At 42.8% G+C, this 22,881-nt stretch overlaps 1 protein-coding gene across 1 annotated transcript in view; it reads right to left on the bottom strand.

Annotated features, from left to right (window-relative positions):
• The window catches only part of FASN (fatty acid synthase), a 35,931-nt gene extending 22,311 nt beyond the window's left edge, over positions 1–13,620 (bottom strand). The window contains exons 1-13 of the mRNA XM_062505970.1: positions 12,908–13,620; positions 11,952–12,104; positions 10,227–10,400; positions 9,199–9,399; positions 8,668–8,790; positions 7,909–8,024; positions 7,535–7,669; positions 4,688–5,147; positions 4,167–4,354; positions 3,146–3,335; positions 1,671–1,765; positions 1,134–1,268; positions 642–845 (exon numbers count right to left, since the gene is read on the bottom strand). Of these exons, the coding sequence (XP_062361954.1) occupies positions 642–845; positions 1,134–1,268; positions 1,671–1,765; positions 3,146–3,335; positions 4,167–4,354; positions 4,688–5,147; positions 7,535–7,669; positions 7,909–8,024; positions 8,668–8,790; positions 9,199–9,399; positions 10,227–10,400; positions 11,952–12,104; positions 12,908–13,034 (2,301 nt within the window). The 5' untranslated portion in view covers positions 13,035–13,620. The remainder of the gene's footprint in view (positions 1–641; positions 846–1,133; positions 1,269–1,670; positions 1,766–3,145; positions 3,336–4,166; positions 4,355–4,687; positions 5,148–7,534; positions 7,670–7,908; positions 8,025–8,667; positions 8,791–9,198; positions 9,400–10,226; positions 10,401–11,951; positions 12,105–12,907) is intronic.
• Between the last annotated feature and the right edge of the window lie 9,261 nt (positions 13,621–22,881).

A 22,881-nucleotide genomic window follows, 5' to 3' on the forward strand; every position in this document is an offset into this window, starting at 1 on the left:
GCTAATTCCACAAGAATCAACTTTTATAGGATGGGGAGAAAGGAATAATGATCTGATCTCATTAGGGAAAGGAGTTTAAGAAGAGCACTTGGTCTAGGAGAAGAGAGAAAAACACCACCACCATCCACCACCTTTTAGGACAAAACCTCAACCCAAATTCAGTGTACAGATGGTAACAGTTTTTTTCATAGAGAAGGCCTGTTAAGTTTTTGCATCCACGGTAATTTTTGCACACACTCTCCATTTAAAGCCAAACAGCTAAATGCTTTCCTTACTCATTATGCGGTTCAGAAAGCTGCCTATCAGCTATTTGAAGTGCATAGGAACAAATAACAGCAGTAATGTGGATGTCTGTATGGGGAAGTGGTAGTGTATTAGGGATTTTTTGTTTTTATTTTTAGTATTAACACACCCCCTCAAAAACCACAAAGAAATAAACAAAAAATCAAACATTAAGACTGGAAAAAGCACAGAAGTATTGAAGGAAACAAATGTTCTCAGAACTAAGGTGTAAGGGAAAAAAAAATTTAAAAAACCCAAGCCTGCAGTCACCCCTAGTCCTCAGACCCTCAAACTCCTTATAGCATATACTATACTATACTATCAGTATCGTGGCATACTGAAACCATCAAGTACAATACCTGTAAAAGAGCATGTGGAGCAATCTCTACTACAACAGCATTCTCTGGAACATGTTTCAGACCTTCATGGAACAGCACTGGATTCACTAGGTTGTTCACATGGTACTCTGCAGAGGAATTCCTAGCCAGATCACCTTGCCACTGAGATTCAGGGATAGATGTACTGATCCATCGTGCTGAGCGAGGTTTAGGGTGCGGAATGACCTACAGAGAGTCAAGAAAGAAGGACAGGAGAAAGAGTTACAAATCATAGAGAACAATACGATAGGCAAAAGCAAGCAGGTCCTCCATTTCTCCCAGGCTGACTACTCAGGACATCCTTCTGCTTGAGGCCAAGTGATTGCAAACATTAGATTTCACAGAGGTCTACATGCTCTTCAAGAAATTTTCTCTTCCTTCTGAAAAAAAGGAGTTTCCTTAAGGTCAGCATAACCTACAGTTAACCAAGGTGCCAGAGCATAAGCCATGCAAGCCACAGTTTGGCAGTATTACCTTTTTCAGCGCACTGAGCAGTGCTGGTGCAATAGATGCCATGTAATGTGAGTGGAATGCAACGCCAGCACTGCGCACCTCCTTTGCGAACACACCATCTTTCTTCAGTTTGGCTACAAACTCATTCACAGAGTCCTAAGAGAAGAAATATAAGTGAACTAAGAGAAAAGCTCACAAAATACTTGGTCTCTGTAGAAGCCACTGTAGTCCCTCCATACCCTTCATCAGTTGCCATTTAAGGAGAGCCATAGCAGGGATGAGGCTATTGCTCTTCTCTGTCTTATAATTTATCATTGTCTATGCCCCTGGATATCAGAGAGGTTTTATTACTAGCTTACTGAGGCACTCTTATCACTTCCTCTCACAGACTATTTGACAGTGTAAGCCTTTACAAAGTATTAGGTCCACTCCACCACTTCAATCCAGCTCCCCTTTGCAAGCAGGTGAACTCTAAGTAAGCTTCATGCTTTCTTCAAACCTGAACTTCACAGGTCCCACTCACAATCCCAGTATGCACTGTATCAGTTAAATGCTCACCAGAGGCCCCGAAACAGTAACAGTGTCCTCAGAGTTGTGACAGGCTGGTAACACATTTGGAGGACAGCGTTGTTTACACTCCTCCCATGTCAGACCTGCAGAAGGAAGACCACAGGACAAACAGAAGTGTTTCTAGCTATGAACCTGGTAAGAGGAGGAAATCTTAACCACACAGTCACTGTGCTCAATTCAGCACTTTGCGGAATTGGGAAGCACTTGCAAGAGACTGACGGATATCTCCCCCTCTGCTCCAAAGCAATTCTGCAAAAGCTAAGAATATTTACCCTAGAGCTTTAACATGACATTTATCAAGTTATGCTGAACACAAGAACAGAAGTCAAATCTCTGCACCATCCCATTAATGAATGAGGTGGGGGTAACCCCCACACTTCCAAAGAAGCTACAGAATTGTTTGCTTAGTCTCATGTTGCCATTAGTTTCTAGGAGTCAAGCCCACCTGTTCTCTCCCCTCTTCTAGCTTGGATTGCTGAGACACAATATATCCACAGAAATCAATAACTCTAGTGGCATGCTAGGTTGAAGCATCTGGTCATACATTACACAGATTAAACTCAACATCAGATTATCAAAAACATGCTATATTCAGCTTTCCAAATTCTATGGAATTTATTTAATCTCAAGGAAAAAAAAAAGCTAAATTAGGTAGGTAGTCTTTTGTAGCATTACTTAAATTAAGAAATCTGACATTTCAGCAAGTCATCTAATCCAATATACTGCATTATACCTGCCACAGCTTTTCTCCTAAGTGTTTCAGGTTTTAAATCGACCACTGCATCCAATAAGAAATATAAGAACAACAGTGCTACCAATAATAATTTTACTTTTGAACACGTAAGTCACAAAACAAAACTGCTGGGTCCAAAATTTTACCTGACAGCAGGCAAAACTATGACTTACACAAACAAAAGCAAAACCTGTCCAGGAGAAAGCTTGCTCCTAAGTGCTATCAGGCCATAGTAAATTCCACTAGCCAGCTGCCCACTACATCATAGTGGCTTACTTTTTTCACATCTCATTACTCTTGCAGACAATCAGAAGTCTCCTTTTGAAAAAAATTACAATTAAAAAAAATACACACACACACACACACACATATCTGTGGGTGTATGACATATCTATCAAGAGCCAAAAAACTCAGTGCTTTAGATTTTCACCTTGTTTCAAGGTGATTATTTATCAGGCCTGTCATTGGTCACCTGACAATAAATCCCTCCCTTTCCACTTAAAATTCTGGATGGTTACTAAAATCCTGATGTATTCCAGGACAAAGATCACTACCATTGTATCCACTTAAATATTTAAGAACCTGTTCTACATCAGATGAAAACAAAGAAGAGGCAACAGTGGCCAAGATTTTACAGACATGATAGTTTCAGAGACCAGTTTTATCCCAATGGCATACTACAGAGTTGAGGTGTACTTTCCTGTATCACTTTTGGTATGGGTGTACCTACCAACAGCAGCCATTCCTCCTGGCGGCAATTTGGCCTCTTTAACACATCGTCCCCGCCAATAAGCAGCAAGAATGGCTTCTTCATGACTTAAGGAGTTATCTGCGTAGCCACAAGCTAATTCTCCCACTGAGTGGCCCAAAATCCCATCGGGTTCCAGACCTGCAGCCTTCAGCATATCAATCTGAGCAATCTGCAAGCAAAAGTAAGATTACTAATTCCATGCCAGAGTAAGCAGGTGTCAGGCCTCAAAGGTACACAGCAGTAGCAAGTACATAATAAATTTTTTGGTAGAGACATTCTTGGCCTCACTGTTTATTCTTCCCCACAACCACAGCTCCATCCTCCTTCCAACCAATCCCAAGAATCATCATGCAACTCCAGTATTGTCTGGGCCTCTTCACAATGTAATTTTCCACTAAGAAAATATTTCCAACAACATGAGGCCGCCAAGAATGTGTCTGTACAAAGAAAGAGGCAAGACCAGCTCTCCAGACCACTTTAAAAGCTTGGCCTCTAGTTTATTAAGAAATTGTGAATACCACATTGACACTCAGAATCACGAGGAGGCTTCATTCAGCTTGACTAAGTTCATCTGCAGAACAAATTTTAGAAGACATAAAATGGACCCTCACTCCTTGGCACAAACATTTGCTAAAACTTAAAGGCATTCCTAAATCTCTTACAGGAAGAAACTGTGCCACATATACACATAGATACATATGCAAAGCAGTTCAGATCAATATTAGTCCAAACATCTTGTAAGAAAAAAGCAGTAAGGCCATGAATATCTGTACCAAAAAGTTTGTTATGTACTTGTAAGCAGCAAAGCCCAAAACTCTCAAGGGCACAACACACTCCCTCCACTCAGATAGATATTTCCAACAGCTGCTACTTGCTGATTACACAAAAAAAGGCTCTATTAATCAGTATAAAGTGTTACCAGCCAAACAGATACATTAGCAGAAGGTGCTTGTGAGGATTGAGTCCACTACCCCCACTCCAGTAGCCCTTTGAGTCTTGCCTGAATAGCAGCTAGTCCAACAAATGCGTGAACAGTGTCATCAAAAGTGTTCTCATTTGCTTGCAGCAGCAGGTCTGAGACCTTCAGGCCTGTGCTCTTCAAAGCCTCATCTGAACGCAATATAGACTGGCGAAACAGATCCAACTTCATAAGGCTCAGGCCCATGCCTTTCCACTGTGTTCCCATGCCTGCAGGATAGGCAAGGAGAAAATGAACTTTTAGTAATACTCTGAAACAGGTATAGACACAACACACTTCTTCTGGCAGTTAAAGAATTCTAAGACCAAAACATTGTACATTTCTTACATTATCAAAATTAGGCACTGCTTGCTATAATCAGAAGACAGTGAAGTTGGAAGGTTTTGATAAAACACAGAAAACACAAGACTCCTAGACATGTCACAGAGTTGCAAAATATTTCTTGGTGCTATACTGTAAAATAACAGAGTACAGAATACAATTGCTCAAGCCCCAGATCTAAGGAGGAATGGAATAGCCTGGACTCAGTGCTGCACACCTACCTGAGCATATGTACCAGAGGGGTCTACCAGTTGCTTGAACTTGCTGAACCTCTTTTATGTCACTTTCGGTGCCAACCAGTGTGTAGCCCCTGTAGGGCATGGAGGACACAGGAAGTCCAGAGATATCACTGAGCAGGCTTACAAATGGGCTGCATCCTCCATGTTTTCTGCTCCCTTGAATTAGTTTTTCCACAGCTTCCTGGGTTCTGCCAGAAATCTGAACCAGCCTTGGCACGTTACAAGTCTCCAGAGGCTGGCATTTGTTCTTATTTGGCCTCAGAATGACATGAGCATTAGCACCTCCGAAGCCAAAAGAGTTGATACCGATAAGGCCACCTTTCACTGGTGTTGGTTTACAAACTACTTCCAAAGAGCCATCTTGTAAGGCAGGAATATCTGGATTTGGGGTATTGAAATGAAGATTTGGAGTCCACAGCCCATGTTCCAGACAGAGAAGGACCTGAAAGAAAAAACAGTGTTCTGTGCTCCACATTGTTTCATGACAAACATTATTTTGTTGTTACTATTTTATTACAAAGGATCATATAGCATATTCTGAAGCAGTTCTCTATGTTTGGATAAAGGGACATTTCAGAGAATAGCATTATTGATGTTACTGAGGTAGCAACTGCATCACCTAGGCAAACTTTAAGACCATGCAGAAAGTCAGCAGGGAAGTTGAGAGTAGTAGCATGAAGTTTAGCTTCCAGCCTCTTTCTAAGTGGAAAGCCATGCAGTCTTGCTGGAAAAGCAGCCTACATACTGAAACTATCACACCATCTTTTTCCCCTTTCAGATCCCATCCCTTTATCACATTCAACTTCATCCCTCCCCAATCAGACAGAGTCACAAATCTGCTTCCTTATTACAACAAAATGCTTCTATTTCTTGTTTTGCTGCAAAAGAATCAAGCCAAAGCACTAGTAAAGAAGTCTGCTTGCTGCTTTACACCCGTTTGCTGTCTTCCTGATTCAAAAAAAGCAGAAACAGCAGACTGGGCAGAACTGGCAGAGCCAAAGGAAAATACTGAAACAGTGTGAGGAACAAAATATCTGTGCCAAAAAAAAAAAAAAAAACAAACCAAGACCCCCCTTCTCTCGGTAGCTTCTCTCTACGTACAGCTCATGACATCAAGCTCACATTTATCTGTGGAACAAGCCCAGCAAATTGCAGACTACAAGGTCAGCTGCAAACACAGTGTGCTCTGTATGTTTGACAGTTCCTTCATCACCCCAGAATGGTCAGAGAGACATAATGTCTTGGTAGCTGTTCTTCCAAGTGGACTATGAGACATGGCAGCTTACCTGGGAGAACAACCAGTATATGACTTCAACTCACAGTCAACATGTTTAAAGCTGTGGTCTAAGTATTTTCATGCACACTGTCCTACATCTACAATACTACGCACTTTGAATGTGCTGTTGCTTTACCCTGATACATATTGTACTTTAAGTTTGCCATGGTTTCTACCTAGGTTTGAGAGCACATTACAGTGAGCATATCACCAGTGCCACCAAAAAGCTTTGTCTTTGCTGCAAAGCAAGTGATTAGACAGGCTGAGTAATTCAAAGATGGAGGTGAGTTTTCCCTTCCTTACCAGAATTTGACTGAAGAAGCCTTGGCAAGCCTTAGTTTCTATTCCTACCTATCCATATAATTAATAGATTCTCTTCAATTCTGAAATCTGATACTTTCAAGATCTAATTTCCTGATACCTCACATAGCAGCATTTTATGGAATTCTGAAGAAAACATTTAAACAAATTGCAGACATCCTGAGACAGTTACTGTCTAAGAAACACTGGGTTTGGTGTAGAGGTGGGGGCAACAGTACCTCAAAGTTATGATCCTGTCCTGACAGATCACAGAACCACAATAGTTTGTTACATACAACACAATATGGATTAAGAAGCTTATTTTATGACTAAGCTATCACTCCCATGAAGAACGTGTCAGTCAGAGATAAAGGCACTAAAAACCCCTAAACTTTTCTTTACAAAGAGACAGACACTGCTATCGCCATGCAGGTGAGGCTATTCACAGTAAGTTGCATTTGGCCCACAGGTGACCACTTTGAAGAGTCTAAAACTAGCAGTGACAGTGTACGTGACTTTGGTTTGCAGGGTTCTGTGGTAATAGGCTTACAAGCAAGTGTGAACATTAGCTAGCTCTCTGCTAAGCAGTTTAGCAGCCAGAGCCAATAGATGACTGTCTGCCTACAGCAGTAGTTAGCAAGCTGGTTGCTAAGACAGACAGTTATTCATGCTGGTAGCCTCATCCCAGAGAACTCACCTGGCTTCTTGCCATCCTAAGAGAGAAGAGGAACAGATGATACATCCCTGACAGAAAGCCAAAAGGATCAGCTGCTCTTTTGGCACTGAAAGCCCACACTGCCTCTGATTTTTGATCACTGTCAGCTACTCCAAACATCTAAATCCCTCTACGTGTATGTGCCTCAAACCCAAATGATTTGCAGCAGAGTTCTGTTGGAAGGTCCAATGTAAGGATTGACAAAGTAATCAATAAAAATTAATAAAAGGATCCCAAAGCCTTCATTCTGAGCAGATCTACACTCCTAAAGAAATCAGTAGGAAGTGGGAACTGAAGTGTGTGCACGCAGCGGAGAGCCACCTGAGTATTTATTTGGTGGTTTGCAGGACAGCCACCTGAGCTTTTTGAATTATTCACATGTGAAGCAAGTATTTAATGAGAAACACCTGAGTTCTTACCATTATCAATGAACATTTTACCCTGAAACAATGCAGATTTTCCCTAAACCAAACAAATAAAACCCCACATACTGGTGTTACCCACCATCCCAAATTTTCCATCTCAAGCCCCCTGTTACCTTGGCTAATGCAGCAAGCCCCGAGGCAGGCTCTGGATGACCCATATTTGACTTGGTTGATCCGATCAACAGTGGTTCCCGCTCACAATCACAGAAGATACCTGTAATGCCATTTACTTCCTGTGGATCTCCAACCTAGTATGAAGAGAATCAGAATGGCTATTAGCCAACACTTCCAAAACACATCCAGAAAGACAAATCTGAAAGATTATGGTGTTTGGGCAAAGTCCAAAAGTAGTGAAGCAGAACATAATCTACTAATTGGTAGAAGGCAAAAGGATTTTACTTTGGGAAAACAAATAATAATTTAATGGGAAAATGTGGCAAGTAATGCAAGGGAAGAAAACACTCAGTCCTTCGGGGACCATGCTGACCTTGGTGCCTGTCCCATGAGCTTCAATAAACTCCACTTCTTCAGGTTTGATGCCGCTTTCCCTGTACAAAGATCTGACCAACTGTTCCTGCATCTTTCCCGATGGGAATGTCACACCTAGGATCAAAATTACCATCAATTCCACTCTCCTATCAGGTGCTTCCTGTTCTGATTTTAGCATCCTTTCATTTCCTTTGGTCCCTCCCCAGGTTCCTCCCCAAAAAACCAAATTAACTAAAGAGCTTTTCACCATGTCCTTAGCACCAAACTCTCAGGCTCTTTGTAAGAAAGAGCAGAGGAACCAGATACTAACATAAAGTGATGAGTTAGGCTAGGGTGGAAAGATACTGGTTAACAGAATACTAGATGTCTAGGTTAAGTTAAACGTGAAGCTGTGTGTCACCACAACTGGAGAGAAGGAGAAGCTGGACAACAGTAGGGTAAGAGCCTTAGAGTTGTAACACTGTACTTATATTTCTACCATGAGTACATAAGTTACTGCAGAGGTGTCCTGAGGAATGCTAAACTAGCAAGACAATATTGCTATTACTTCAGTACAAACCACCACTTCTCTCCTTTAAGTTCTTTACAAAACAGGGTCCTGAACTTTGCATTATCAAAACCAGAAAATAAAAAGAAAATCACCAACACAAAAAACTATTCACACATCTAAAGAACCCTACAGCAGACCATTTATGGCAAAGACTCTAGACTGAACAACTCTGTAGGGCATCTCAATTTTCAGCAGCTCAAGACCTACCTTGCTCCTTAAAGCCATCAGTGTTAACTCCAGCATTTACTATTGTGGCATAGATCCTCTTAGCCATAGACCTCTTGGTCAAAAGAACAACAACAGCAGCTTCAGAGCGACAATATCCATCTCCTGAGAGCAAAGAGAGAACGAGTCATGACTTCTGCTCTGCTTTGTAAAATGTTGCCAAACACCATGCAGTAAGATTACCGCTTACAATAGACTGTTCTTAGAATTTGACATACCTATTTCTTTTAAAGAAAAATTTAATAACCTAGAAAGACACAGTGCTCATCACAAATTACAACAGAAATTTTCCATCAAGAGACAGCTAATTTTTCTCCCCAGAGGCAGAGGGACAAACTATATGGTATCAGTTTGGTCCCCACAGTTAGTTTTCCAGGTTCAGTGGAGGATGCAACATAGGTCAGGTACAGGGTATGTCCCAAACAGTGGACCTTGGAACAATTACAAGGTCAGCTCTTTGCTGTATTGAAAGAATACTCTCATACAATAGAATCTTTTGTACTAATGCCTTACCTGAAGCATCAAAAGTCTTGCAGGCACCATCACGACTAAGCAGACCCAGTTTCATGAACTGCACAGATGTGTTGGGTTTCAGCAAGAGGTTGACCCCACCTACTAGGGCTGTGCTGCACCGCCCATGACGAATTGCCTTATAAGCATTTTCCAGAGCAACGAGACTAGAGGAGCAGGCTGTGTCAACAGTTAGGCTTGGTCCTTAAGAAACATAAGGAAAAACAACCTTAATTTCCTAGATTCTTCTCCAAAGACTACAGGACAGGATTACAAGAAACATCTTAAAAACAGTGTTAAATAAGAGCAGCTTCAGAACATAGCAGATAAACCTGATGCAATGGGAGGCTAGAACTACCATCTCTACCTACTTACAAGGTAAGGCATGAGAAAAATAAGATTTGTTTTAAGGGCATTTTTTAAAATTCTGCCTCTCCATCAAAAAGAGAACACAGCTTTACAGGCAAATCTCATCTGATTACCCATTCTCATCAATAAAAATCCCTTGACCTTCCTGATGCTGCCCTTGCCATTATCTCTTATCTGCTGCAATCCACATCAGTTCTCCATTCTCTTCAGTACATGGATTAAATCATACTCATGCCTTCAATCACAATTTCCATGGCTCTCCTACTTCTTCCACTTTACTAAAAAAAAAAAAGCGCCAACTGCTACAGTCAGTAGCAGTTTATCTCTGGTCTAGTTGACTTCCACATATCTTGATACCAAACAGCAGTCTAAAGGCCAGAAAGGACTGAGGCCTTTTTATAAAGGCTTCCTGACATCACCATCATTCAAAATGAACACCAGCTATGCCCAGCAGCAGCAGCTGAGTTATAAAGCCTTACAGGGAGTCCTACCATATAGTCACTGTATATTTTTTAGTTTCTCATATGCCTCCTTAGAATAGTTACATGCTATTTTCTCCTTCCAAAAGGCATCTGTGCCATAATATCCATCCAGCAACTGTGGTACAATCATGTTGAAATTGCAATTGTTGATCAGCATCAACAGGTTTGGGGGGTGCTTACCTTTTAAGTCATAGAAGTAGGAAATCCTGTTGGCAAGCATAGCACGCTGACAGCCAGTCATACTGTATCCCAAAAGCTCTTCTGGATCTTGGCTAAGGGCTTCAGCAGCTTCTGACCCACTGGCACCAACCCATACACCTGTGTCTGTGCCACGAAGGGTGCCTGGATTAATACCTATGGGGATCGGAAGGTAGATTACAGTAAGAAGAATGCAAACTGGGGAGATACCAGGTACACTGGCACCAATTCACCAAAGACTACCTATTGTCCCTTTCTGGCATGCCTGCAGCACTGTTCCCTTACCTTTACTAACCTTTTAACTATTTCAGCTGCAGACCTCACATGTCTTACTTCAGAGGCCATCAGAAGTTTGGTATTGGCTTTTGGCAGAACACACTGTGCCCTGACAAAGGTTTGTGGCCTAGATGGGCATTGCTAGAGTCTTGTGTAAAAAAGTGCATGGACTACAAAAAGTACAAATGCTGACAGGAGAAGCTAACAGCTGACTTCCAGTGCAGAAAAGAAAAGGAAAAGGAACAGACTGAATGGGAGAAAAATCATGGTACATGAAATGTCATGTGAGCACATCAGTATCCATCTCCAGCAGAGATCAGGATACAACACAGAAATGAGAATTCTTAAGTACAAAAATAGCAAACAACCAGAACAAGAAACAACTTTGCTCTAAAAAAAAAAACCAAAAAAAAACCACATAGGTCAATTGTCAGAAATCTCTGCTGTTTCTTTTCTGACTATTCTGTTTGTCTCCAGGATGCCTGAAGCACAATCTCCAGAGGCTCAGAAGAAGAGAAGCAAAAGTTCATTTCATTAAGTCACAGAATCACAAAATGTGAAGTGTTGGAAAGGACCTTAAAAGATCATCTAGTCCCAACCCCCCACTGCCACAGGCAGGGACATCTTACAAAAGATCAGACTGCTCAAGATCATACCCAAGCTGGCCTTGAACACTGCCAGGGCTGGGGCATCCACAGCCTCCCTGACAACCTGTTCCAATACCTCACCACCCTGACAGTAAAGAATCTTTTCCTCATATCTAACCTAAATTTGCCCTCTTTCAATTTGTAACTAGTCAGTACTTGTGAGGTGCTTCCAACTTTTTCCCCATATCCTGACATTAAACTGACTGACATGAAGAACGAACTTCTTGGCTCAGTGGATAAATAACTCAAAATCTCAAAACACTGGAAGTGATAGAAGAGAGAGACTATTTCTGAAAGCACACTTCCTAGGAAACCTTCTATAGAAACAGATCAAATGCTACATGTTTTCCAAGAATCCAGCCAGGAGACAAGAATACATCAATGCAACCTGTCATTCTTTTACAACATGGATGAGAATTCTAACCAAGTCATGCTTCTTTTCCTCTTACAAAGGTATTATTACGGAATATTAGGGTAGAGCAGAACACAGGAAAGCTCTAGAACAACTGTTGACTAAGTGATTCTGTCCTACTGCTTGTACCATATAATGCAGGTACAGATTTGCTAGCAGTCAGCACTGGTTTCCTTGTTTGCATTACAGAGGCAACAGCTTTGTTCTAACCTTTATACTGGGATTTGGTAACCCCCACACCATGTCTTGGAGCTCCCCTCTAATGTGATGGCTTTCCCTTGTTAGAGTTCTCATCACAGAGGTGTATGTCTGCACCTGTTACACAGAGACAATACAGCTTAATTTTCCCTCTCCAGTCATTCATCCACTTACCTCCATCTAAAATGGCTTCATATGAAATTTCCAACAGCATGCGAAGTTGAGGATCCATTGTATTAGCTTGTTTGGGGTGAACCCCAAAAAAAGATGCATCAAATTTGCTTATGTCCTTGAGCTTTCCATTTCTCTTGGGCAGTCCGTAAATTCCTGTGAAGAAAAATTTGACACTGAGTCCCAAAATACCTCAGCAGCGAAACAGCTACAAGCTGAGAGACAGTACAGAATGACCAGAATTGGTTTTCAATTGCACATGAAACCTCACTCCCCTATGCAGTACCCAGAGGGCTGCATATGTATCTACTGACCTACCTCATCTGGGAATGAGAATGCTGCATTAGCAAAAACAATTCTAAGTTTTAGGACTTTCCTGGCTATAGCAGCAAAAGACATCTATCTAGTTTAGCCATTTTTGCTTTGGCAAGTTGTACCAAGCACATACAGTCTAAATGGTGATTCCAGTCAGTCACTAGCTAGAAGAAAAACAAAAGCTGCTTTTGGCTTCTGCAAATCACTAGCTTGAATTAAGCAGATATGTGCCAAACACTTCAAAAGGACAATCAGACAAAAAAGGAACACTGCAAAAAGTCATAAACCACAGGACTGGAATCCCTGCGCTACTTTTGAACCCAGAAAAAATGTCAGAGCTCTCTCACTGTCACAGTTACCAGGAGCAGGTACAGGATTAATGTTGCCTACCTGCTCTGTCAGAATGCTCTTTTATTTCAAAGTAAGCTATATATTATTTATAAGCTGCTACTGCATAGGACGTAGCATCATGAAATGGATTGCATGAGACCTTCAAAAAAGTATTCTGTTACGAATTTCTTGATGATTTATCAGAAGTTAATTTAATGGCAGGATTTCAATCTCATAAATTCCCTTTTCATAGGATAATTCCTCTAAAACACTCAGAACTCAGGGCTCCAAAAGAAGGGACAATAAGCACTCACCTGGTTTCCACCTCCGATCATCCTCTGTGACCATATCAACTCCATTAAGCAGGTTCTCCCAAAACTCTTGCAAGTTCTCAGATTCTGGCAGCCTTCCTGCTATGCCTGCAATCACTATGTCCTCCATCTCTTAACTTCTCCCTGTTGCTGTGATCCAGAAAGCAGTAAGGCTAGTAAGATTTCACACAGAGCAAAGTATATGTGTCTTGTCTTCCTGACATGTTGTGACAAACAAGTGTATTTACAGGAACACCCACACAAGAACAGCCCATAGAGTCTCTACTATTAAAAAAAAAAAAAAAAAAAAAAAAAAGAAAAAAAAAAAAGATATCCCAACTAATAAAATGGACCATAAGACCCATGGGGTTGATAAGGATGAAAAAAAATTAACCTAAAGGAACATCAGGCTCTGAGAACTATCAATTTCTATATGACAACCAGAAAATGAGTAAGTCTACCTGTACTAAATGCAGAGCCTCTGTGAAGTCAGCAGAGAATAAAGATTAACATGCTGGAGCAGAGGTGGGTGGAGAAATTATGAAATACACATAGTAAAATACATAATTACAAGACAAACCTAACAGGTAGCAAAACAAGTTCTACAATCATTCCAAAGTTAAATGCTAACTTAAGAATCAATAATCAAAAGATTTGTTGGACATGAAAAAAAAAGAAACCCCAAACAAACAAAACTACAAGATTGTACAACCCCCCTGCCCCCCCCCCCAATAAACAACACAAACCTAACCCTCCCCAGTAACTCTGAGCAAACAAAAACCTGACCAAAAACCCAAAGCAAACCTACCAACTGACAAAAAAACCAAACAAACCCTCCAAACGCACACATACACACAGAGGAGAAAACCCACACAAAGCACAAAGACTACAGTACAATTTAGCATCATTTAAAATGCTAAAACCAAAGAATTAAGTGTTACATCTGCAGTGTTTCCTAACTGGACCCTGCACTGCCACATGTTTAAAAAACTGGCAATGTGGAACTGACTACACCTGATAGAGGGTGGTACTTTAACATATGGCAGAACAGATCTGGAATACAGACAGGACGAAAAACTTCAGCTGTTGTCCCAAGAAATTTACATTCAAGACCCCAATCTCAAATATCACAAGTGAACAACATGCTGCATAATGTAGCATGGCAGGACACCTGTATCAGACCACACCACCAAATAATAGCTCATATACTACACTCCTTCATCTTCTATTACAGTAAAAATATACTAACAACTTAGTAGAGAGGAGGCAAGTTAATTTGATGTTTCAGTTAAATTCAAATTATAATTTTAGATCCTAAGCAGACAAGTTAAAGGAGTAGGGGAAATACCCATATATATGGTGGAAGTTTTTTAATATGAAAATAAAGTATGGGTGCAGAAACTAAAGAAATAATAAGAATTCACAGTACTTCCTTAAATAATCTTTCTGGTTAGCAGGGGCAAAATATTCTTTAATGTGTGGGATTTTAAACAAGTAAAAAACACATAGAAAACTAGGCATTCAATCAACTACAAGTCTGCCTTAAAAACTTTGAAGGCAAAAGTTTGTTACGAAAGAGCTGAAGTTTGACTTCCATCAGATATTACGCTACATAGTAGCATGCAGGCCCTTTGCTTAAGGGCTGCTGGTGCTTGACCATCTTCTCCAAAATACAGGACCAATGGGTACTTTTCTTACTTACTTAGTGGCTGTTTTTCCAACCCAAGATGTTTCATCTGGGCATTGTTTTGCACCCTCTTTTGGGACTTCCTGACGTTTTTGAGCAAGAAGCAAGTCCCTCTTCCATCCACAGACTACATTGCTCAGGCAAGGTGACACTTTCCCATAGCTGCCATGAGGTTGTTGGGCTGTGCAGAAGGAAAGCAGAACCCTCTGCACAGCTGAGGTGTAGCTCTGCCAGAATGTAACACCACAGAGGCTGCCTGATTTCTTTCACCCTTCTTTCCTTCAGCAGTAATCTTGATTCAGATCTGTGGAGTAACTGTGGAATTATGCAACACCTAGCACTGAAGCAGAAGAGATGATTACTTCACCAGTTCATTCCTTCTGGGAGCAGAAACAGAAGTGCTCCCAAAAGGACATCTTGGATTTCTAGGCCTTGTGCTAAACATGCCAACAACAGGTTTAGTCCACTCTCGTTCATTTAAAAAAGGAAATGCTAAGGGCCAAACTGAGCAAGGCCTTTACTGAGAAACTAGTCCTCAAAAACAAGTTGGAAGTAATAGGCCCAGTCCACTCAGTGCTGAAGAGAAACCTCTCGGTTTTTCCACTCACACAGAACTAGCAAGTCAGTTTTATTACTGGCCTCACACTGTACCTGTAAAAACCAACCAAGGGCCACAACTCTACTACATTTTCAGCATTTCTGTGCTGGGACAGGTAAAGAGAGATCTTGGGCACTAAGTTTACTATTTAAGGTTAAGATGTAATACATGAAAATGATAATTTAAGTATGACTCCATTTTATATCTCAGCTCTTCAGGTGATTATCTGGGACAGAAATACAGTTTCTATCTCAGGGGACTGAAATATGACTTATTTGATTGTTCCTTCCCATCCCTCATCTCTTTCCTTCAAGTATCAGAAAAAAAAAAAAAATCTATCCAGGTATAACCAATTGATGAAATCTTCCTTTCAGACAGTGAAGTAATGAAATTCATCACAAAACAATTTTTGCCAACTTGTTATGAATGTAGTTGAGCAAGACTATGTCAAAGGTGGAGAGAAAGATGCTGCTGTAATCAAAATCAGAAGAACAAGAGCCAAGAAGATAACTTTAACTTGGGTAAGAAGAGTCACAAACTAGAATATTTTAATGCAGAAAGAACCAGAAAGATTTAGACTTGCCACAAAGAGCTCCAAATGCATACATCTAAGATACAAATTATGGATTAAGCAGCAGACAACAGAAAGGATCTGCTGTTGGAAAACAAGAGTGGTCAGGAGAAAAGTCATGAATATTAAGCTATCCCTGATTAAACAGTGATTACAGTAGTTGTTACAGCTACCAACAATGTTTTCGGTCCTCCTTGACAGACAGTAAGTAGGTAAACCATTTTAAAGTTGATTGACTTTATCCCCAAATGGTGAATTGCATTATAATTTCACTTTATTAGAGACTTGTTTTCCGTAGACTATTTTTTGACTACACACAATGACACAGTACACTGACAGACTTTCAAGTACAGGGCATAGCACAGATCAAGAAAGAACATTTATTTCTACAGATGTTTTAAAGGGGATTAGACTACAGCAAAAAGACAAACAATCTGATCCTAGTACCTCTGATGAGTGAAGTGATCAAAAGCAACAGGTCAAAACAGGAGATGAAGATAAAGAGGGCCAAACACAAGTCTTCTGTTTCTAAAGGCTGTATTTTCTGAATCCATCCAACCAGGCCTCTAACATCCTTCTTCCTCAGTTTATCCCATGCATTTGCTTAAATTGAGTTGTGTGAATTTTCCTCAGACAACTTGTGTTTTTAATTGAGTGGAAGGAAGCAAACACACCGCACCTAACCTTCCTTCCCTCTGCCCAAGTATCAGTGCAGTAGACACCTCAGTTAAGCCTAAACTAGCATCTCGCTGGATTTGCACAATATTTTTTAGCAGTTTGGTTGTGTTGCTGTCTCACTCTGTTTGTGATTAGTAATAACTAACAATCCCTCCTGGTATCAATGCTATGCTTAAGTTGAAATACTGTTTTCTATTGCATTAAAAACATTTTTTTCCCAGTCCCTCATTAATTTGGTGTCAAAAAATAATAAAAAAATATTAACCATAATTTTCCACCATCCCTGGCAACTGCACAGTATCATTGTTAATAATACTTTTATCTACTGTTTCCCAACAGAAATAGCCCTCTGATCATTAAGCATATAAGCTTATAGAGGGAAAGAAAAGCCAAAAAATCCAAAACCAAAACCTACAAACAAACAAGGTGAACAAAAAATCTGATGCCTTTGATCTCTCATACCTGACTTGCCAACCACTGAACATAAACTTATCTTACTGTAACTTGTTCACCTAGGGTTTAGTGAAGAAAGGAAGGGGAGAGGGAGGGATAAACAGTTGTTCGCAAAGAAATTACAAATAAAACCCAAATCTTGTTTTGCCTGATGCACATTTCCTTTTCCTAGACAGGATCAAAATATTTATTTCAGTTATTTTGATAGCTGTCATCATGGTGGGACAGAATCCTTAAAGTCAGCTCTGTTTTTGTTCAGAATCTAGATAGCCCAAATCTTCATCTTTTTTTCACCTCTCATTATTGTAAAATGAAACACTCATAACTCATCCATAGCTTTCTTCAGCACAGATATTGACAAAAGGACTGTTTTCTTTGTTTTTCGGTATGACTACATCACAACCCAGGTATCCTAATCTCTAGCTATCATTTCTAAAATTCTTAATAAAAAACTGTCCTTCCACAGAAACTTCACTTATGAAGAGCTATAATGCTTGTTTCCAAAAAAGCCTTCACAGAATAAAGGCAGACACAGTCTGGCTTTCATTGTTTTGAATGCATTTGGCTACCATCAATCTGTATGTCACAGATTCCATATAACAAAGACCTTTCAAATGCCTCTATTTCAGGTAAGTATTGTTGACCACAACACCAATGAAAAACAGTAGAGTATATTTATACTTAAAGTGCATTGCTTAGTGGGAATCTGTTTCAAAGCTGTTACTGGAGAAAAAGTAAGCAAATTAGACTTTGCTCAAGGAATCAACACAGCTTGGTTGATTCCCAAGTGGTCAGAAGTTACCTGTATAAAAATCTAAGTCCCAAGTATGACTATATCATGTTTGTAAAATATCTGTTCATAACTGCCCTCATTCTCTGAATTCACCCACTAAATGAAGCCTTTCACAACGTACTATTCTTTTCACTTTGTTTCAGGAAAAGCTGAATCCTTTGCTAATGGGGCTTCAGGTTTCTTCTCCCATTTTTTAAGACAAGACATGCTCCAAACCCCCCAAAGATGGTCTTTCAGAGTACGCAAGTTAATTTACACAGCCTTAATACTGCCTATTTAAATTTAAGCATCCAAATAAAGCTTTTAGCTAGGAAAATATGCATTCAGTATCTTATAGGGCTGTATGCCAGGGAAGAAATGTGCAAGAAGCAGACAGGTGGAAAAACAGCCAAAGAGAGAAGACGATTACGTTCCTAATAGAATCACATCATCAAATCCATACTGGTGCGAGATCACCGGGCTATTTTGTGTGGGCCGTCAGTTTATGCCGAAATGGGAAAAAAGTAGTTTAGCAGTATACACGGCACGTTTTTTCAGATGGATTCCCAGAACCTACTGGCGAGTCTCCCTTCCCAATATCGAGCGCTGATCTCCTCTCTTACAAGCTGCTTCAGCCTGCCACGACCGTGCCTTCGCGCTCATCCGGGACGGCGTGGAGGGCACAGCGCCGTCGCCCCGCTGCCCGGGCAAGGCGGCCCGTCCGGCCCCGGCGCCCACCCGAGGCAGTGCGGTGCTCGGCGCCCGAGCTGCGGCAGCGCCATGCCGCCGAGGCCGCCCAGCCCCGCGGCGGGCGCGGCCCCTCGGCGCAGCCGCTGCTGCCGGGCGCGCGCGAGGACTGCGGGCAGCGGGGCCCGGCCGCGCCCCCGATCCCGCTCGGCCCGGCTCGAGGGGTCGCGGCTGTGGCGGCGGCACGGTCCCCGCCCGCCGCCAAGATGGCCGAGCGCCAGCACCACAATGCGCCCACCTTGCCGGGCGGGCGTGCGGAGTGGGAGGCTGAGGCGCAGTACCCAGCCGCTGAGGTGCGGGACTCTCCCCAGAACGACCGCGCTGGGCACCGGGAGAGCGGCCCGCGGCAACAGGGCGCGGCGACCCCAGGGCCGGGGAGCAGAACCTTCCGGTCGCGCGGACCGAGCCCGCGGCCGCCAGCCGAGCCCGTGGACCCTCATCGCCCACCCGGCGTAGAGGGCAAGATGGAGCCTCCCCAGCGCACCCGCGGGTCGCAGCGGCCCTCGGAGCCTGGAGCAGAAGCTGCCGCTCTCCTGACCCCGCCGCAGGCGCTATCCCGCCGATACCTGCACAGATGCGGATGGCTTCGTGCCGGTAAGACTCGGTCGTCAGCTCAGTGCGGGATCGGGATGCTGCGGGGCGGGTGCTGCGGCGGCGGCGGGTGCCGAGCTGCGCACGGCCGATACTCCTCGCTCTCCTCACTATCTCCCTCTAGCTCCCACCGCTATTTAAGCAGTCGCCACCTCCAGCGGCCACGCCACATGGGCTGACAGTTTACGCCTCGCCGCAGTCCAATGAGAGCCGGGGCAGGGCCGCCCCGGTCAGACCCGGGGTGATGCCAACCCCTGCCCGCCGGAGCCGCTCCACGGGAGGAGGGGACCCTGGCCGGGCCGGGGCGGACACAGGCGGGCCCCCTTGCCCGCGGCACTGAGCCAAGCTCTCTTGCCTCGCCCCGCCCCGTACTGGAGGCCGTGGAAGGGCAGGCGCTGTGGGCGTGCCTGGTATGGGCTGGCCTGGCCGGGGACGAGGCAGCGCCGACCCCCCCTTCCGTGGGCGCGGACCTTTGCTTGTCCGTCTCCCACCTCCCCGCGCGTAGGTGCACTGTGGGGCGTACGGCCGCGCCGTGCCGGCACCGTGGCTCGGCGGCTGACGCGAAGGCTCGGCGGGCGCCGGTCCGAGCGCGGTCGGATCGCACAGGGCCCGCGCGCAGCAGCGGCGCACAAAGGGAAGGGACGCGGGGCCGGACGCGCAATCCCGGGACGGCACCCAACACGGAGGCGGGGGCACGTGGGCGGGGGCGCGGCCCTGCCAATCGCGGGGCCCGCGAGGTGTTGCTAAGCGATAAGGCGATGTGGTGACGGCTGAGGGGTGGCTGGGGCCGCCGCCAGAGCGAGCAGCTCCCGTCGCTCTCCGGCGGCGGCGGTCGTTCACCCCGGCGGAGCGCGGTCCCGGGGTTACCACAGGACAGCAGGCACGCCGGCCAGGGATGCGCTGCCCCGTGCCCGGGCCCGTCGCGCCGCCCGGGCTGGCGGCAGCAGAGCGAGTCCGGAGGCGGAGGGGCGGGCGCTAGAGATTCCCTCCCCGGCGTGCCCCTGCTACGCCCCCCTTTCCCAGCGACGGAACGGGGCGGATCGCTCTGCGTGTGGGCACCTTTCATCCACTTTTCCTGTAACTTGCGCTCCTTTCAGTTAAACCCGAACAGTAACGAATCTGAATTTTCTTCTGTATTGCCTACGACTGCCACTCCGAAACAAACAAGCCTTTCGGTCGGTAAATGTGGGCTTGAATACGGGGATGCACCAAAGCCTTGTCTCTCTCTCGTCCATGGCTTTGAGCTGGCCCTGGGCAGAGCCCCTACTCCCGGGTAGTGCTTGCACTGCCGCTTCGCAATACAGCTTCATTTCGACCTTCTCGGGGCAGACCTTTTGCCTTCATCTATATATTCCTCAACATAACAGGTTTTTAACTCTTCGATAAAGACAACAATAAATAATGTCCTCTTTTACCTTTTCAGTATTCCCTGATCTGCCTGAATTCTCTTCTTTATAGGCGTTCCTTTCTTTGTACAACTCAATAGTATCCACAGTAGTACCTTGCTGACACTCTTCTAATCTGGTTCCTAGAAATCAGTGCCCAGTTTGTTAAATATTTTGGTCATAAGAGGAATATATGAGAATTTTCCTGCTGTATTTAGTACACCCGTAGCACAATCTCCCCATGCAGGATCTGAGCAGTATGTTAATATTATTATTTATTACTATGCATATTTTGTTAATTTTTGTACTTACATGCTATGTTCTCAGAAGTACTCTGAAACAAATATACAGTAACTGAACTACTTTTTTCTACCACAAGTAAAATAAAATTAGACAACCCAGCTATTGAAACAACCCAGCAGTGGTTTTCACTGCTTTAAAGTCCATACAATCTCTTATCAAGGGAAAATATAATCTTTCCTTACCTACAGTTGACTTAAGGAAACCTGTTTCTCAGGGAAACTGAATAAATTAAAGCTGCGTTACTGGCAAGAGGTCTGCATGAACAGGCATGCCAGGTGACATGGGAGGGGGAGTAAGTGGGACAACACACCAAACAACCACAAAAAAAAAAAAAAAAAGAAAACCCAAACAACAGAAAACCCTCAAACAAGCAAACAAAAAAAGCCATAGAAACCTTCATACAAACCTACACAAAGGCATTTCTGAAGTCTGCAGCCCATCAGTTTACACCCACAGTATAAGAAATAAAGAGAAATGTTTTCCAGGTTCAGATGCAGTACCACAAATATCATGGAACAAATTGCTCTTTTACGCTGCTTTTAAGCCATGCACAGAATCTCATAACACTGAACTGTTGTCCATCTCCATAGGTCAATATTAAATATGGAAATAGCAAAAAAATTTTCAGGATGATCTACAGCTTTTATAAAATTTGGAATCTACACATTGAGTTCTAGAAATAACCAGTGAGTGCTTTAACTGGTGTGATCTGGGCCAAAATTCCTGTACTTGTTAGAAACCACTATGCTTTGTGCTACAGAAAGAGCTCATTCAGGGTCTTGTTCAAGGGAGTGCATCATGCTGTCCTGGCTCATGAACAATGTTGAATCAAATGACAGGATTTTCAAGTATTGAAAATATTTAGAAAGGAGCTCACAAGGTCTCTCAGACCTTATATTGTCTCAGTAATATCTCATGAAATTTCTTGCAGATTTAGCATCTGATTATATCACTGCATCTTTGCACTAAAGCAAAATATTTTCAGCAGGTAGTACAAAATAATTATTCAAATTCTCAAACAGTTTACTACCACATTATCAGGTGCTGAAGAGAGCATCTCTTTACAAAGAATATCAGGAAAGCGTTTCTATAAAAAACTGCTCCAGAAAAAAAAAGACAGGCATGGGTAAGTAGCTCTCTCCCTTCCTTTATCCTTTTTGGATTTTATGTGTTTAGTAGCAACTGAGAAGTATTATTCACTTCAGTGATACCACTTGCAGAATCACAGAATCTCTTAGATTGGAAGATACCTCTAAACATCACCTAGTTCAAGTCCTCAACTCGAGGGTCAGCTGGAACAGTCTGGCCCATGGTCAGCCAGGCCCATGTCCAGTTGGGTTTTGAGTATTGCCCTACACAGAGACTCCATAACCCATCTAAGCAATCTGTTCCAGTGCTTGACCATCCCCACAATTAAATGTTTTTTTCTTGAAATTTTCAAGTGCATTTCCTTTACTTATAGGAAAGTTAATCTCTGTAATATCCCAGGACCACTCAGCATTACTGGAAATGCTACAAAAATGCACTGATTACTTCTATTAGTGTCCTAGTGTGTTCATTACTACAGAGCTAGCCTTTGTTACATCCCAACTCGTTCAAGTTTTCTTTTAGTTTCATCTGTTTTAAGACTTACTTCTTACACTATTATCTGTATTATTCTGAGTATATGATTCTAACACAGTAGCAGTGTTTCTCACTGCTTTAAAGTCCATACAATCTCTTGTCAAGGGAAAATACAATCACTGCTGTAACAATAGAAATTTAATTTTATATTTTTTCATGCTCTCTGAGCAAGTGGAAAGGTACAGAAGATGAGAAAGAATACAAACTCAGATGTAATCTTTTTAAACTCCTTTCTTTCAAGTCGAAAGATAGCTGCACAGGATTAACGGTTGCATTGTTATTTAGAAGAAGACAAGTAGGTTGAGGCATCCCACTTCTAAGCTTAAATCACATCTACAGTTTCTCAACAAAATATCTGCTACAGTCCTGCAAGCCCTGCCTGAAGGCACAAGGGCTTACCTATGTGTTAACTGGGGATTTCTAAATCCATGATGCAACAAAGTCTGAACATATATAATTAAAATAAAACAGTATTAACAATGAAGACTGTAATGTCATAATGTACACAGATTAACCCTTTATTTTAGGCTTCACTGTATGAAACAGGGTACTTGTTCTCTCTTCTGGCT

The sequence above is a fragment of the Cinclus cinclus genome, chromosome 20 (genome assembly GCF_963662255.1).
Source record: "Cinclus cinclus chromosome 20, bCinCin1.1, whole genome shotgun sequence".
NCBI lineage: Eukaryota > Metazoa > Chordata > Aves > Passeriformes > Cinclidae > Cinclus > Cinclus cinclus.